Raw genomic sequence first — 18,454 nt, forward strand, 5'->3', positions numbered from 1 at the left:
GTGGTTTCAAAATAAATACAAAGACAATAACAAGTAGTAAGAACGGCGTTAGGTAACAACGTTATTTTTTCAGTAACGCGGTAATCTAACTAATTACTTTTCCCATCGTTACAACGCCGTTAATGTTACTGGACGTTAAATGCGGTGCGTTACTATGCATTGATTGAATAAACTGTGTAATCCGAACGCACCCCCTGGCTCACAGCTAGTGAGGAGGTGGGTTAATAACGAGGTAAGCCCATATGATTGGCTAAGGCAGAGTCCAATTTTTCATGGTAGCCAATCAGAGCCAGTGTTTTTACCAGCACGCGCTACACACACACACACACACACACACACAACAGCTAAACAGAGATTCGATGAAGCAGCAGAGATGGCGAGTCAGGAGCAATCTGATGAAAAGTTGGTGTTTTCAAGGTGGAGATATAAGCACTACTTCAAATTCATTGTGGTCAAAGGCGAGAACGTGCATGTAATGTGTACATTATGTCCAGGAGAGAAGACTTTGTCAACATCTGTTGTAAGCAACTCTAATTTAATGAAGCATCTCACAACGACACACGCATCTACAAAGCTAGTGACCAAAACCAGCGATACCTCCACCAGAGGATAGCTCTCCATCCACTAGCAAAGAAGGACTCGGAGCAAAGTCCTCCCAGCAGCAGAAGATAGATCTTTCTACCTCACAACTAAACAACTGCTCAAAAAAATCCAAATTCTTTGACATAATATAGCAACTTTTTTTTTTAACAGTAACACAAATAGTTACTTTCCCTGGTAACGAGTTACTTTTATCATAGAGTAATTCAGTTACTAACTCAGTTACTTTTTGGAACAAGTAGTGAGTAACTATAACTAATTACGTTCTTAAAGTAATGTTCCCAACACTGCACACTTTCACTCATCTTATTCAAACAACAATGTCATCATAAACAATCTGGGTCCTAAATTGATTTAAAAACAATGACAGACAGACCGCCTTTCTGCAAATCTTTAAAAGAACAAAGTGAGACCAACTGTAGCTCATTCTGAAGCTGATTCCATGCAGATGGTGCTGCAAATTAAAAGCCTTTTTACCCAAGTCAGTGCGGGATTTAGGGACTGACAATAAAAACAGATCCTGTGAACGCAAGTGATACGTCCCTGCAGACCTCGGGAGGATGTAAGCGTTCAGATAAGGAGAGTAGTCCTAATACTGACTTTATAAATAAAAAGATGCCAGTGCATCCAACGCCTGATTGAGAGGGAGAACCACTCGACCCGAGAGTACAGCAGACAGTGATGAGTATGAGATTTTAAATTTGTGATGAATCTTAAGGGTCTTAAGTCTGTGTGTGGTGTGTGTCAGTGTGTGTGTCTGTGTGCGTATGTGTGTGTTAGTGTGTGTATGTGTGTTTGTGTGTGTGTCTGTGTGTGTCAGTGTGTTCTTGTTTAACTATATTCGTGGGGTCCAAAAACCGGGAGTCCAGTATACTTGTGGGGTCCCGACAGCCTTGTGGGGCCAAATGCTGGACCCCACAAGTTTAAAGGTCTGTTTGAGGGTTAAGACTTGGTTTTAGGATTAGGGTTAGAATTAGGTTATGGTTAGGGTGAGGGGTAAGGGTTAAGGTTAGGCATTTAGTGGTGATGGTTAGGTTAGGGTAAGGGGCTAGGGAATGCATTATGTCAAGGTCGGGTCCCCACAAAGATAGTGAGACGCACTATGTGTCCGTCAGTGTGTGTCAGTGTGTGTTAGTGTGTGTCAGTGTGTGTGTTTGGTGTGTGTGTGTGGGTGTGTGTGTGTGGTGTGGTGTGTGTGGTCTGTGTGTCAGCAGTGTGTGGAGTCTCATGACATCCGAAATCCTCTGCAGAGAAAAAACTCATTCAGGCTGAAATCAGATCTAATTAGCTAAAACAGAGCACACTGTAGACGTTAGACGTGTGGTGTGTGTGTGTGTGTGTGTGTGTGTGTGTGTGTGTGTGTGTGGTGTGGTGTGGCTCTCGCTGACTGACTGATGAAGAGCAGTGTAGTCCCGACACCACACGGACCTGAACACCTCAGGTAAGTTTGGTTTCCTTTTTGACAAAACTCAGTGGGCCAAAATTATTATGAACCTGAAACTGAAATGGTGGGCGCAATCTAACCTGCGAGAGGCCCGATTGGCCCACGGGCCTTAAGTTTGACAAAAACAACTGTCTGCATCAGTGTTTGGTTGTTGCCAACACAGCTGTGGATGTTTTGACGCTCTCATCTCTCTCAACTTTCAATGATTATTGGTTTTAACTTAGTTTTTTGTTGCTTATTCACCCAAATTAGTGTTGATTTTTCTCACAGTTTGTCACATTTCATACTTTTTGTTGTTTTTCTCAACGCTTTTGACCGCGTTTTCACAGGATTTTTTCACATTTGTTTTTTTCACATCGAAAAACCCTGTAGTATAGTGCCAGTAACAGTCTTGGATTGAAAGAACCTTGCTGCTAAATGAGCCCTGGACTGTGTGACAACCTCTCTCTCTAACGTTTCCAGTGTCGTCCTACACCAACCGCTAGGATCCTTCTCTTGCCTGAGTGCTCCTGTGGTCTCTCTCCGCTCACCTCGCTGTTCCTCGCCGCCCTCCCCTCCCTCACCGTCCGAGACGTTGTACGTCCCCCCTCTGTCCGGGAGCGCTTCATCCTGTCCGGGTACCGCCCCCGGTTGCCGTGGCGATGCTACGTCTCAGTCTCTCCCAGATCCCAACGAGACGCCAGCGTTGGAGCACCTGCTTGCCGCCGTCTGCGCTTGCCGCGTCAGGTTCATCGTGTCACACGACCCTGCTGGAGGGGTACTGGTTACCCTAAGTAGTAATAAGCTTTATTAAAGAACAAAGAGTGTGTTAATGTACCCTCATTATAATATATCTTATTACATAACCACCCAGGCAAGGGTACTGTACATAAATCATAATATTATTATAATGGATTAATAAAACGGAGGCGTACTGGTACCCTAATTCTAATATTATCACTATTACATACCTGGAGGGGTACTGGTCCATAATTTATACTCTCGGCTTTATTACATAAACAGATGGGGTACTGGTACCATAATATAATATGTATCAGTATTACCTAACATCGAGGGGTACGTGGTACCCTAAGATATAATATCGTATCATCAGTTATAATCATTGAGTATGGTACCTAGATATTTATCAGTATTACATAACAGTGGGTTACTGGTACCCTACTTAATCATATTGTCTTAGTACATAACACAGAGGAGGTTCTGGTACCCCGACATTATAATATGTATCCTTATTACACCACACAGAGGGGTAGGTACTAAGTATATGTATCCAGTTACTACATACACAGAGGGGTACTGATTACTTAGACTGTTTGACTTTTTGCCTCTTCTGTCAATGTTCAACATTTTTGTAGCTTTTTGTAACGTTGTTGTTAATCCCCGACTTTTTCTGTTGTTTTTATCACTTATAATTTGTGAACCTTTTTCATGATTTGAGTTCTAAATCTTTGTTTGTTTTTTTTGCTGCTTTTGTCTAACTAGTTTTCTACTCAGTAGGCTGCCGGCACCCTGGATCATGGTCCCGGGAGAGTAACTATACACACCCAGGTCTCTGAATGATTGATGTGAACCGAGCTGTTGGCCAATCTGGAGTGCTTGGTGTTTTGGGTTTGATGCTTTTGGCCAGTATTTCGACATTTTTAATATTCATGACATCTTGATGCATTTTGAGATTCATGCTTAGTCTGCGTTTTTTGTGACGCTCTGAAGTTTGTAAATGTGTTCAAACTGTTTTTCTCAAACTCAACACTTTTTTTTCAACTTGTGGACAAACTTTGTTTAATACGCTTTCATTAGAAAAAAACTATTTGCATAGCGGGGACCAGATACTGAAAAAGTTGTGTATGTTTTTTAAATGTATCTATTTTCCACACTTTTTTCATTAAAACTTTGTTTCCTAAGTAAAAACAAACTGTGTAAAATGTTTTTTTCCACTGCCTGACCGACGAGTACAGACACCGTCTAAGGTTGAGCCGGGTGCAGCGCGTCTGCCCAGCTACTGCTGTGGAGGTATTGACCTGCCTGACCGTTGACCTCCGCAGGGGATTTGCTCTGGTTTTTATCAGGGACTTCACAGTGCCTGAAGTGCCAGGGGGTTTTCTGATGGACGTGTCCCTCGCTACCGTCGTGTCCCTACGCGCTTTCTCTGCATCCGTCACTCACCATGAGCGCAGGTGAGCCAAGACAAGATTTACACGTTAATATTTCATATTTTCAGATATGATGAGATGTCAGGCTTGTCTCATCAACTTCCTCTCTCTGTGTGTTGCGTTCTCAAACCGTCAAAGTGACGTAGATCGAGTTCAGATGCTGCGCCGCCGTCCGCAGCTTAGACGATGTGTTTAGACGATCATTGGGTTCAGAAGAATGCAAACAGCATTTTTTTCTCCTATCCCAGAATGCATGCTGGGGTGTAGCCAGACTGACTACTACAGCAAATCCGGCGCCGGATATCAGCTTATCCTGTAATCGCAGCAGCAGTGAGCATATAGCAGTTCCTTGAGTTGTCACTGTCCAGGCGACATGATGCTTCTTAGAGTTAAGAGTGTTTTGATGAATGTAAGATCAGTTCAGTTCAGACCAAAGAATGCACTGTAACGAGATGAAACTGGGTTTTTAGATCGTTGCAACGCAAAGTTGCAGCGGTCTGTACCGGCGCGTCTCAGCTCTTGCCCGCAAACCACGCTGATGGTGTCGCTGCGACTCAGCTGGTGGCGTCTCCGAGCGTCGTTTTTAGAACGTAGAGTATGACGTCCTCCTGTTTGTTTATTCCCTACAGCCAATAGAGAAGTCAGCTAGTCGAGACTGCCGAGCTGGTTTTAGAACGTAAGAGACGTCTCCTGTTTCCTAATCAGTCATAGTAGAAGTCAGCTGCTCGCGAGGTCTCCAGAGCTGGGTTTAGTACGCGTAAGAGACGTCTCCTGTTTCATACAGACCAAGTATAGAAGTCAGCTGGTCGCGGTCTCCAGAGGCGGGTTTTAGACGTAGAGACGTCTCCGGTGTTTCTACAGCCAATAGGAGTCCGCTAGTCGGCTCCAGGGCTAGTTTAGTAACGTAAGAGAGACGTCTCCTGTTTCTACAGCCATAGAGACGTCAGCTAGCGATACTCCGAGGCTGGTTTTAGAACGTCCGAGACTTCTCCTCTGTTCAAAGCCCAAAGACTCGCTGGTCGAGTCAGCTACAAACTATATACATAAAGTGCACTGGCTATAATCCATTTTTTATTTTAATGTTACAAACGTCAGCGTATGGAAATAGCCGAGTTTTTTAGCTGTAGCCAAGCCTCTCATATCACTACCACATTCTATTTAGACGCAACAAATCAGCTCAAAAAAGCCTGAAATTCTGAAGTTAGGACTAATACAAAGAGTTGTTGCTAGTGTAATGGAGATTATGCCACGCCTGTTCTCCTCTCCTCATCATTGGTGTGAACTGGCAGCTTCAGAATGCTCTGCAGTACCGACTTTCCGCTTGCAAGAATGTGCAAGTTTTATCCAACTCGTCCCGCGAATTCTTTTGTCTAAACTGGACTTAAACTACGCATAGTTAGCCCTAGCTAACGATGCGTAGTTTCTTTGCCACCCCATGCTAGTCTGCCAGTCCACACTGTCCCTAACAACATATGCGCGGTACTGAACATATAGCGCAAACAATAGCGTCCCCCGATACCAGCTTCCTGTGTCAGCTCTAGCACACACAAAATTGGATTGGACACTGCCCATAAAACGCAGCCAGCGCCAGGCACTTCACGCGTGCGCTTAGACATCGTTAAAATAGGGCCCTAAGCTTTGAGTCAATGTCTCCTCCATTTTAAATCGTGACTAACTGACTTTGTTGCGTGTTTGCAGTGATGCTGGCTCACCTTTCTGCAGTCCACTCGTAACGGCTTTCACTATACGCATGAAATCTATGCCCACTGAACTCGTGGGCGTAGGACATCCTACAGTAAAGGCTGCCGCTCATCCTGGCTCTGTGCCTGTACCATCACCCGACACCACCTGGAACGCAAAGCATGCTGGGACAGCGGTCTGTTAACCGCGTAACCTACAGCCATGCCTCAGCCAAAACATTCAGATCGTTGACGTCAAAAAATTAGTGGACGAGCTGAAGCTTCCCGGGTGTGAGGAAGGAGGGCTGGTCAATATATCGATTTGTTTATGTTTTGTTTGTTTATGATTTGTCAGACAGTAAATGCACAATATTGATGAACCATATACAGAAGCTACATAGTAAAAAGTGCTCAGTTTATAGCCCCAAGGCTAATTTCCATCTGTAGTCCACTTACAATAGAAAGCACAATAACTTCACAACAGCACATATTTGCTATATCAAAACTAGTGTAAAGCAGGCAAAAGAGAAACAACAGGAATAACCCATTAATAGTCGTTAACAACAGAAAGAACTAACAATTCATTAGTACGTGTTAAACGGAGACCCGATTCACCAATTACGCTCTACTGGTCGGATACGGTACAGCATGCAGTCAGAGGTGGATGCACATTGGTTAGCTCTGAGCCAGCAACAACCTTTACCCGGCTCTTAAGTGGCCAGAGTGGGACATTTCCCCTTATAGTTCGGGGTAGTGTGTTCCATAATGCACTACTTTAAATAGTAGTGCATTATGGCTAAAAGGTTTTTTTTTTAAAAGGAACCTACAGCTCCTTGTTTTCAACCGCTCTAGTAAGTCCGAGTCTGCTGTATTAATAAACGGTTGAAGTCGTCTGGTGGCGCCAATCCATTGTATACTGTTTATAAATTGAAGCAATGAGGCAAATTTACAGAATTATCAGACTTAATGAGCTCTGTATTTCTTCTGTTTCTAAGATCTTTGGCCAATGATCGGGGAGAGAATAACGAAGGTTTTTATACCAGAGTTCTATATATATATTTGATTCATGGGGATACGAGACTAAATACTCGTCTAGATTTTTAGATATGCTTATATCGAAATGTCGTTAGTTTAGTCTTAGTCCTTGGTTTAAATGGCTGCATTACCAGTTAAAGTGGTGGCAGTTTTCTGGTTACCCATCTTCTAGCTCTTCTATTATTTTTTAACTTTACCCACTTAGTCATTATATCTACATTAACCCGGGAAGATTTATTTATCAAAAATATTTTGTGAGTTATTTTGTTAAAGCCCAATGTTTGCCACAATATTGGCATTGTGAGGTATTAGGACAAGACATATCCCGATATCTATTTTCTTCCATATCGCGGCCCGCCAAGTGTAAGTTTATTTGTTATTATTTTCGCGACGCGACAATAAATTAAATTGTCGGACAAAAAAAAATCACTGTGTAAATTGTTGTTTTTCGATCGCTCTCGGAACTACATTAGGTAAAGTCAGACAACAAAAGCTTTAGGCGGTTTCTTCTCCCTGCTTTTATCATCACGCAAGAAAGATATCATTACCATGTTCGGCCACAACGAGGTGTCAATGGGCAGGTGGCGCTCTTTCACAATGACTCACAGATGATACTACTCCTGGAGCCTCATCGTTTACAGTTGTTTTTTTTTTACATCTGCTTAAACAGTTATCAAAACACTCTCTCCGTTTTTCAAAACTGCACACACCAAAATGCAAAATGCCTCACATTCCTTCAAAATTAAACACTGCAGTCAAAATGCCTTAAAAATGCCATAAACGCATCTCAAAAAGAAGCATTTGCATCAAATGGCTTTTTTCATAACAGTAGGCTACATTTTTGGATATACTATGTACACACTGTTGTGCTAAATCTAATGCTCTTTTGTATTTGTAAGCTTTTCCTGGCACAAAATACAGATCACATCAGATCATCTGTAATATACCTGCCTGTTTTACATTCTTTGACCAACAGGTGGTATTGTCATGGATGTATTAAGAGAACTTCATCTCGCCATCGCTAGCTTTTATACCTGTAGTTCAGCTCAATTGGTTTAGACCAACAACAACAACAACAAAAAGATTTTCACCTTGTAGATCCGGCCCAAATTGTGTTCACATGGACTTATTACGAACAAACCAATTGGTTTATCAATGGCGATTAAATCAAGCGGCAGAATACACATCAGCGGTAATGAATCCATGTTTATTCTGTGTAACGACCATCGGTCTCTTTGTGTCTGTTGTTGAGCCGAAGTTACACATTTCTAGAGTTGTGTTGGAGTTGGGTATCGGCCATTACATTTCATTGGGAATTCTGGGTAGCTGTTGTAGTGAATTATAGCTCCGACGCCAAGGCTAGATTAATGGCTCGGACCCGAAAGCCAACTGCCCTTTTTTAATGCTTTTTCTGTTTTTACCTAAGTATGACAACAAATCCCAAAAGGTCTTCGAAAAATCCACAGAGTCAGAATCAGATGCAAAAAAAAAAAAGATTTTAATGTGCTCGAAAGGAATTCAACACACAAAAAAACCTGAGTAAGTTCTGGACAGCTTACTAGAGATTTCTTTGTCTAGTGTTGTCTTATATTCACAAAAAGAGACTTTTCCCCCAAAATCAATCCACCATTAACTGATTTCAGGACATGCCGTGTGAGAATCCAATTGGATACTTTGGAGTCTAAGGACTAAGGCCTTTTTAGGATGGTCTTTCTGGTGGAGTTATATTGCTGATTTTTGCAAGCTTTTAGCAGAGTTCGTATCTCCAGTGCCAGCGCCTGAGGCCTTGGCTCTGTGTCAGTCTCTGCCTCTGGAGCTGTGCAACAGCGTCTAAGAGTGGCACTAGGAGGGGGGAGTCTGGGACTTCTCTTTAGGCAGACATAACCGTCACCTGTCTATACCACAAAGACACACAACATTACATTTGCCCTTAAAAGGTCCACTGTGTAGGAATTTCTCCCATCTAGCGTTGAAATCATGGGTGAAGAAGAAGACTCCTGTTTCTGAAATTTGGATTTTGAATACGTGTGGTCCTCCATGTTTCCTTCTTCAAACTTGCCGGGGCCGGGAAGCTACGATACCCATTAGCAGCATTAGCAGTACCTGTGAGTTTATCGTGTGACAGCGAAAACGTGAAAGGCGGAGCAGTATGTCCTGTATGTCCCTTACCGGCAAACGTATTTCAAGATGGCGCATGAATATGGAGCGTCTACCCCAGTTCATGCGAATGCAAATGTAAAAATTTCAAGCCAAAAGGAATACTTGGAATTGATGGTGGTAGTAAATATCCAGATTTTGATAATTAACAACTAAACACGTTACACACTGGACCTTTAACATAATTATAAACCCGATTTTATCACATTTAGGGTCACACACAACACAGCCAGCTCTTCCTGTGTGCACCTGTTCCTACTTCCTTGAATCTTGTCAAGGATCTTCTCAGTTCAGGTCAAGTCACCATGGTCACCATGGTACTCTGTGTGCTGTCAGTCCCTTAATGATGGCAGTATCTGCTGGTAAAGCTCAGTCATGTTGATTTCCTGGAAGGCTGCGGCCAGCTCTGGGAACGACTCGTAGTTCTTCACTACGAAACCCTGGAGACTGATCGAAAGACACGGAGAGAAACACAGAGAGAAACCATTATAAGAGCTGCTGCTGTGTGATCTAACACTGACCACATGGCCCTAGAAGTTCTGCCCTTATTCCATTCCTCCGCTACATCAGAGTCACGTGCCTGTGATCCATACCCATGTCCGCAGGAGGAAGACAAAGGGCTTTCAATGAGAACCTTCATCATCCTCTCTTTGCATTTCTTGCCTGAAGAATCCACATCCACCTTCACCGTCTTCAAAAGGCGACAGAACTCCTGAAGAGACATGAGTACGGTCAAGAATGCACTCATCATTCACGACTAGTGTTTACAGTGTGGTTTATATAATAAGGGTTAGAACTAGGGAAGGCTGGATATAATGGTAATCACGTTGGTATTGGCTGATCATTTCTTTAAAAGGTGCTCGAAGCGATGTCACACGTTTTTACAACATTTTTGTCACATAAAGCAAACATCTCACTATCCACCAGCTACCTGTCTCCTGAACACACTGTAAAATAGCGCGGTCTCTGTAGACAGCCCAGGCTCCACAAACAGCAACAAAAACAAACTGTGCCAACCTGCACCACCAAACATAAACAGTGTTCCAGCGTATAACCGACAAGAAGGATTTGGGGGTGGGAGATGGGGGGTTAGTGCGCAGAAGCACGGAAAGGGAGGGAGAGGGGCCGGGATGAGGAGGAGGGAGGGGCAAGCTAGCCTCCGTTTTTGTTTGAAAATACTTTGAACGTCAACAAGAAGTGCCGTCACCCAACATCGCTTAGAGCACCTTTAATACATTGGTATTGGTCTGATGAGCAAAAGTGGTCTGATGTGAACAACCCGATGATGTGTGTGTTTGTGTGTTTGTGTGTGTGTGTGTGTGTGTGTGTGTGTGTGTGTGTGTGTGTGTGTGTGTGTGTGTGTGTGTGTGTGGGCCACGCAGAGTTTGTGATGCAGTCTGGATCAACAACAGTACATTTCCAGGATAATTGCCCCGGATGTCCCTTGGCTTCCGCTCTCTGCAAGTTGCCGTTCTCAAACACTCTGTTCTCTTCAGAAAACAACAAAGAATTTGTTTGCAGCATTTCCTCTCTAACTGGGACGTTTTGGGACCGATTGGTGGGATTGCTGTGGACGAAGTACACGCGGAGATACACTGGTAAGAGCTAATGAGGTTTAACCATGTATCCAGCTAATTTAAATAGATCACGTTACTTTGTTGTGTGAACAGTTAACTTCATTTAATATTGTACGTGGTGGTAGTTTCTTTTGCGGGTTGCTAATGTTCCACCAAAACAAGTTCATTAGTAATTAGATGTTTTACACATGTAATTATTAATACTTTATTTTTGTTATTTAAGATAAAATACAATTTCAGTTGCACTTTTGATAAGAGGACACATCTGTTGTTTAGCACAGTTTGTATAATGGAACATTTTTCACTCATTTGTGCAGCTCATTCTGTTAAAACAAATCCGGAGAAAATCCTATCGTGAAACTTAAAACCGTGAATCGTATAGAATCGTAAGTTGAGTGTATTGTTACATCCTTATTCATAAAACATACAGTAGACCTATGTCCAGTATACAGTATATGTACTGTATGTACTAGGGTTCGACCGATACTGTTTTTTCAAGGCTCATGACGATGCCGATACCGATTATTAGTAGTTGGTGAAACTGCATTTAATGTGAAAAAGTCAAAATTAAGATTTTGGAATGTTACAAACATTAACACAAAACTTAGTTTAAATGCTTTAAGCAATTCTTTAAGAAATGAGAAACGTTCAACATGATACCCAGTAAAAGAGAGTCAGATGGTGTTGTGGGCGGGTCAGTCCATACCAGACCTTTGTAATCACTTCACAAATTGTTAACTCTTTGAATTTCTGTGAGTGATTTTTATGTATGTGAGATATATGTGTGTTTGTTGTGTTATGGTTGTCTAAGCTACTGGATGCCTAAAATTTCCCTCGGGATGGATGGATGGATGTATGTATGGATGTATGTATGGATGTATGGATGTATGGATGGATGTATGGATGTATGGATGTATGTATGTATGTATGTATGTTCTATCTATCTATCTATCTAGTCAGACTCAGTGGTGAGTGAAACTGAAGCAGAGGGACAGAGACAGAGCTGTAGCGGAGCCAAAGTAGCACACTTTTTAAATTCATTAACTTTATCGGTTATCGGGCAAATAAAATGCCGATACAGATAATCTGCAAACTGCCAAATAAACGTCCCGTCCCTAGTACGTTCATGCATAAAAGACATAATGCAAAAAGCAGCAGGCTGATGGTGTGTTGAACATGTGGGTTGGTACCTTGATATTGGGTCTGGCTCCCTGCAGAACCACCAGTATACTCTGTCCCAGTAGTAAGCGCCCAGTGAGCTGCAGCGTCCGGCTCCAGCGCTCCAGCAGACCGATGTAACGACTCCGGGATCGGATGTGGTCTAACGACAGCACTGCCGTCCATTCCTCCTCTCTCTCTCTCTCTTTCGCCTCCTCCTCACCCCCTCTGCACTTCTCCGTCACCTCCACACACTGCTGGTTTTTAACACAGACAAAAATGATTATCTGAGGAGCATTCCCTTCACCCTTGTGTTGTCCTCTGTCTGTTTTTTCCTGTTCATAAGCATCAATTATAAATGCTCACCCAATTCTGTGCTACATCTTCTTAACCAACTTTATTCCAACTAATTACCACTAGTTTTACACTTATTTATGGAATTCATGGTCCATACACCTCATTCATATGAAATTATACCTCATTTTTGATTTATAAAACCCAGAAATTATGAATTATTTTGAATAATAGGTAAGATCAGAGGAACGTATGTTGATGGATAATCGCAGCCTATTTGGTGTATGGAACCATCTGTGTTATTTTTGGGCAATTTGGTTGAATAAAACCCATTTTTCTTTTACATAGAAACTTTGAAAACGGGCCAAATTTGCCCCGAGGACAACATGAAGGTTAATGTAAAAATGTTGTTCAATTATATGTAAACTGGAGATGTTTCGATCGCAAGTTTCGGAGCCAATATGGGCATTTTTAGCTGGTCGAGGATAGGGGCAGTGTTGGGCAAGTTACTTTTAAAAAGTAATTAGTTACAGTTACTAGTACCTTCTTCCAAAAAGTAACTAAATTAGTTATTCAGTTACAAATTATGAAAGTAACTAGTTACTTCAGAAAGTAACTATTGCGTTACTTTCAAGTACATTTTTAAATGCTCAAATGTGACCCCACCTCCACCTACCCCTCTTTAATGGAACTTAAAATACATGTGCATGTTCAATTATTTATGATAAATCTGAATATCATAATGAAATGGACACTTAATACAATACATTATTAACAGAAACAATGTACACAAATCTAAACTATTTTAATGTTGCTGTGGGACAAAGTGAGACTAGCCTCCTATCAAATGCCACGTATGTAGATATTATGTTTATATAGTGGATCGATACAAATAACACAACACCTCAACACACAGCCACAACTGGGCAAAATTAAATTATGCTTGTTAAGCACTATACCTAAAATAAATAACATATATACACTCTTTGTAGTGCAAATAACGTAAGTAGCCTGATCTTTATACTGGTGTGTGCGTCGAGCCGACATGTGTGTGTGTGTGTGTGTGTGTGTGTGTGTGTGTGTGTGTGTGGGGAGTAGGTGATAGAGCTAGGGAGAAGTGAGAGAGTGATGGTGATTAGCTTTGGAGTGAGTACCGACTCTCATATAGTGAGAGAAACAAAGTCTCTCCTCTGTTCTTTCTGACCACGGTGTAAAACCTGTAGCAGGAAAAGTTAACCCTCTCCTTGATTTCATAACGCCATACCTATCTCTCTCTCGTTGACTGACTCGCTTGTGTCGTTCTTGTGTGTCCGACTATGCGTGCTTTCGAACACCCGCCCAACTCTACCTCTGATTGGCTAACCATGACATTTTACTCAACCTCAGCCAATCGTCAGCATTTATGCGCTTGCGTCGTGCACTGCCCACTAACCAAGGAACAACAGTAAAAAAAGTCTTTGCCTCCCGGCTCAGACTCAGAGATCTAATTGGTCTGATGAAAAAAACAGCTTCAAATATAGTAACGCGCCGCATTTTTTGGGAGTAACAGCGTTATTAAGATGGGAAGAGTAATACTTTTTTTTTTTCAATTACTCGTTACTGAAAAAAAGTTATTTATAACGCCGTTATTCCCATCACTGGATACGAGTGGGAATCACCAGAGGCCTCATGATACGATATCATCACGATACTTATGTCACAATATGTTATTATTGCGATTTAAAATATTCTGCGATATACTGCAATTTATGACCTTTTATCCTACTTCAAATATTTCCCAATTTCAAATTATGTCCCCAAAATGAAACTTTGTCAACATCCGTTTTATCTAAAAAATGTAATTTCTTGTTCATCTCACTTTTATTGCTGCAAAATGGGATTGTCGAGCCGACAAACTGACCAACACATATATAACAATAGGTTGATACTTGGCGTCTGTGTATGGATACAGTATGGTCACAGAAAATATCACCATACTATGCTGTATCGATTTTGTCCCCCACCCATAGTCAAAAATCACTTTACTCCTATCATTTACATCAGCTGAGCACAATTTGCGGCAGCATGGAAACTCGCAAGTAACTTGGCATTACTCATTACCTTTGTCACTACCCGATGTGAGTCGAGTGCAGATGTGAGTTGCGCATGTGTCACTCTGCGACATAGCAGCAATTTATTATTTAGCGTAAAGGCCGTTTTATGGTTCTGCGGAGGGCTTTCGCCGTTGCCTACGTACCGAAAGTGGCCTGATGTTTATACTTGTGCGCTGGTGTGTGCGTCGAGCCGGCATGTGTGTGTGTGTGTGGGGAGTGTGTGGTAGAGCGAGGGAGAAGTGAGGTGAGAGAGTGACGGCGATTAGCTTCGGAGCGAGTACCGACTCTAGAGTAAGAGAACCAGGAAATGAGTAGGGGGAAATGCAACGCTACAAAGCCACAGCCGAGCGGCGTGCGTCGCTGCGATGTGCGGTGTAGTTACATTTTTCGAGAAGCGCACATCAGGCTATGGCGTAGGGTCCGCCGTAGGTTTGTGTCTTCACCTACTGTACCTATGTACGTAGCAACGGCGTAGATTTTACGCAGAAGTGTAAATCAGCCTTAAGGCATCACATTTTCACGGCATGATCCCTGATGTCAGTTCTAGATTAGAGGCTGAAGTAGCCTACAAGAACCTGCTAACGAGAGACTTCTGTAATGTCAATACAATAAAAATGGACCTACATAACATAAGTTTGTTCACTGCTGGCTACAAGTTAGCAATCAAACACAACAAAGGCTGTCACTTGAATGGCGTTTTGAACTAACGTTAGCAATCAAACAATCATAGATAGCTAAAACTTTTTGAAATGATTTCCATCTTCTGTTATTGTTTGCAATGAGAAAAGTTTATTATTTTATGGATTTCACAAATTTCAGTATGACACAGACGGCGCAACTCACATCTGCACTCGACTCACATCGGGTCAAAATGTCAGCAGTGTGGAAGTATTTTAAACTAGAAAGTGAAAATAGTCCCAACATCCAATATCATCAAAGTGGATTTGTGAAGTTGATTTTATATGTGAGTTTTACAAAAATGATAGCTGCACTAAGTTAACCTGAAGACATCTTTTACTTTGTTAACTTTTGTAAATAAAAAAAGTGTGCAGCAAGCATCGGACCGGGACTCGCTATCGGCAGATATTCAATATTTTAAAAATTGGATCGGAATTGGGGGCCATCCCTAATGTTAACGGCTACATTTCTAAAGAAACAGCTAAACAGAGCGTCTGTAAACTTGTTCATTCAGCCTACCTGCAACCACTCCACCAGCTGATGGACCATTGGTTCTGGAGGTAAAGCTGCAGCCTGATCCAGCAGCGTCTGTCTGATGTTGTGACACTGGGTCCTGGAGAGAGCAGTGGAAGAGACGGAGATGGCGGGGGGACAGGAAGGGTAGCTGGGCTGCAGATGGAACAACAGTCTCACGTCCAGCCCTCTTTCTCCTCCGACAGTGCTGTTGATTTGGACCATGAGCCCATCCTGAGCTACAAGGCAAACAGAGTGAACGCTGCGGCACTGCTACAGGACTAACAGACAGTAGGATTTGAGTTTTGACTGTGACTGTGTTGTGGTTGAATAAAGTGTAGTCTCGCTTTGCCAGACCCTCCTCCAAAGCGCGCTGAAGGGAGGATCTGGCTACTCCACATAGCATTCAGAGAAGGAAAACGTGCTCTGGTTTAATGGCATTTCTTCAAACCAATCCGAACCGCCATGGGCGGTGCTAAACTCCGCACAGAGCCGCTGCAAAATAGTTGTGCGAGAGAAAACTCAAGATTGGACAGATCTTGGAGTCTAGCTATCTGTCTCAATTTACCCTGCAGAGATCTGAGGAGTGTCACAGTGTTTCCTCTATGTTGATTTGACCGTGACGGCCCCCGACGGCAACATTTCTGCCCCCCACGGTATCAGAAATAGGGCTGCATTGTTAGAGTGCATGTCGGAAAATAACGCGTCACTCGGCAGAAAAAGGGAGAAAGGAAAGGAAAAAGACGGTGTCCCAATGATAAGCCAGTTGAGATCGTGTGTGTGTGTGTGTGTGTGTGCGCACGTCCTTGAGAACTGTAAGTCGTATAACTTATGTTGTCAGTTCATTTAAGCCTGGTCTTGCAAATTTAAATTAAGTTAACTGGTGATTTTCGCTGTTTGTATTCTTCACCTGCTAGCTAAATTGCACTGGCTGTTGATTCGATATAATAGGGATTGCTGAACGCCCTCGCCCACGTTTGTATTTTAGGTGCATTATTTACATGCTGAAGTAGTTACACTGCATTAAGATAATGTAATTAATAGTGGGTTTATTGTTATTTGCTACAGAATGCTTAGCCTATATGTCAAGATCAAAGTTGGCCTATATAGTAACTCAAAAAATACAGTTCAATCACAACTGAAATATGCCTCATTGTGTGTGTGAATAGAGGTGAATAAATATATTTGTTTGTGTTGCAGTGAAGTGTCAGTTCTGTTTCATGGGGGGAGGTGGGGGGCGGTGTTCGGCCTTACCCCCACTGCTAACAAAAAAACGAACACTGAATCCACCGAATTTAAAATTCCAACACAAAGAAAGCGGAAGGAAACGCAAAAGACATGCATCCGGCGGAATTTCCTGCAGCACCGGAGCAATCCCGGAAGTGTAACGTCAAGGATATAACACTGTCGATTAATCCACAATACTAAACGACGCATTAAACAATCCACACGTCGCCTTAATGTTACAGACAAATAAACTTATTTATGTAGATAAATGAGTCCCTTGTTACTATGGAAAATCCTGTAGAGTCTTCCACGATACTGATCAGTATTTCCAAACAATGCATTAAACAATTCACAGGTCGCTATTTGTTCCATTTAAGAGGTGAATTCGAAGTGCAGCAGTTAAACTCTGCTTCTCTGAGTGCACGCGCACTCCCACGGCCAGGGGATGCAAATCCTGGCGGTGATAAGTGCCTTGGCACAACACCGGCATTGGAAGCCAGTGGTTCCATATTTTATAGTCAAACCTGAGACTAGACAATATAATAAACCCTTGGTTACATTATCATGTATTTAGGCTCGCATAGAAGTAGCCTACTTGGAAACTTGGAGTTACCTAAATATTAGGGAAACTGACTGTATAAGAACTGAAGCTTTGCAACTTCCGGCGCCCTCAAGAGTGGCAGCCTTCTCTGTAGCTCGTCTGTTACGTTTATTCTCTTATATTGTCCATATTTAATGCTGGTGTCTAGACTTTATCCTTGCACTATTGGACTTATTTGCACTACCACCAAGACACACACTCTCGAAGAGCACCTTACCATGCATACTGAATTACAGGGTCAGTCCCTACCCTGTCACTGCAAGTGTCTCATGCTTATACATCCCTTAAGGCTGTTTTATGCTTCTGCATCAACTCCACGCCGTAGCTACGCCATCGCTCCTTGGTTGAATGCGTTTCTTTGCATCGCGGTCCATTTCATCGCCAGAACACTAGGGGGTGTTTGGTTTCCAGAGGGTCAATCGCAAAACTCTTTACTTGTGCGTTGGTGTGTGCCTCGAGCCGGCATGTGTGTGTGTGGGGAGTGGGTGATAGAGCATGGGAGAAAGTGAGAGAGTGACAGCGATTAGCTTCGGAGAAAGTTGTGACTCTAGAGGCATAGTGAGAGAAACAAAGTGTCTCCCCTGTTCTTTCTGACCACGGTGGGAAATCTGTAGCAGGAAAAGTTAACCCTCTCCTTGATTTCATGTTGTTTATGGAGAAGGAGAACCAGGAAATAAGTCGGGAAATGCAACGCTACCAAGCCACGGCCGAGTGACGTGCTTCTCCGCGACGTGTAGTTACAATTTTCGAGAGGTGCACGTCAGGCTACGCCGTAGGGTCCGGCGTAGGTTTGTGTCTCCATGTACCTACGTACGTAGCAATGGCGTAGATTTTACGCAGAAGTATAAAACAGCCTTTAGTACATTGATGTGGATTTTTTTATTTTTGTATTTAGTATCTTTTTCTCTTATTGTCCATATTCATGTGGATTTGTCATTTTATCATCCTGTTTAAGATGTGTGTGATGTCTTTAAGCTACTGGGACCTTGAATTTCCCCTTGGGGATCAATAAAGTATCTATCAATCTATCATCCATCTTTAAAACTGGTTGATATGGAAAAAATCTAATATCACGACATTTTGGGCTAAATGGCTGTCGATATTGCGACGATGTTGTAGGGTTGACAATTGTTGCAAAAATATTAACATATGAGAGTTTTGATAAATAATCACCTATAACTTGGGTAATAATGACTCAGTGGGTAAGGGCAAATAATAGAACAGATAGCTAGTAAGTCTGGTAAGTTC

General features: G+C 42.4%; 1 protein-coding gene and 1 long non-coding RNA gene across 4 annotated transcripts in view; one reads left to right on the forward strand and one right to left on the reverse strand.

Annotated features, from left to right (window-relative positions):
• Window positions 1-18,454, reverse strand: part of rwdd3 (RWD domain containing 3) — a 29,069-nt gene that overhangs the window by 8,745 nt on the left and 1,870 nt on the right. Inside the window, exons 2-5 of one of the 3 annotated variants that reach the window (XR_004896809.1) lie at window positions 15,385-15,617; window positions 11,833-12,057; window positions 9,659-9,777; window positions 9,247-9,512 (exon numbers count right to left, since the gene is read on the reverse strand). Coding sequence is in view for 2 of the 3 variants with exons in the window: in XM_031292765.2 (XP_031148625.1) it covers window positions 9,398-9,512; window positions 9,659-9,777; window positions 11,833-12,057; window positions 15,385-15,617 (692 nt within the window). In the remaining variant the exon portion in view is untranslated. Of the gene's footprint in view, window positions 1-9,104; window positions 9,513-9,658; window positions 9,778-11,832; window positions 12,058-15,384; window positions 15,618-18,454 lie in introns of those variants that run through there. The other 2 variants (XM_031292766.2, XM_031292765.2) reach the window with 2 other exon arrangements.
• Window positions 266-16,074, forward strand: LOC118494684. Its single transcript, XR_004896810.1, has 3 exons — window positions 266-275; window positions 2,047-2,050; window positions 15,966-16,074. It is a non-coding gene; the product is annotated as an uncharacterized LOC118494684 (long non-coding RNA).

The sequence above is a fragment of the Sander lucioperca genome, chromosome 3 (genome assembly GCF_008315115.2).
Source record: "Sander lucioperca isolate FBNREF2018 chromosome 3, SLUC_FBN_1.2, whole genome shotgun sequence".
Classification (NCBI taxonomy): Eukaryota; Metazoa; Chordata; class Actinopteri; order Perciformes; family Percidae; genus Sander; species Sander lucioperca.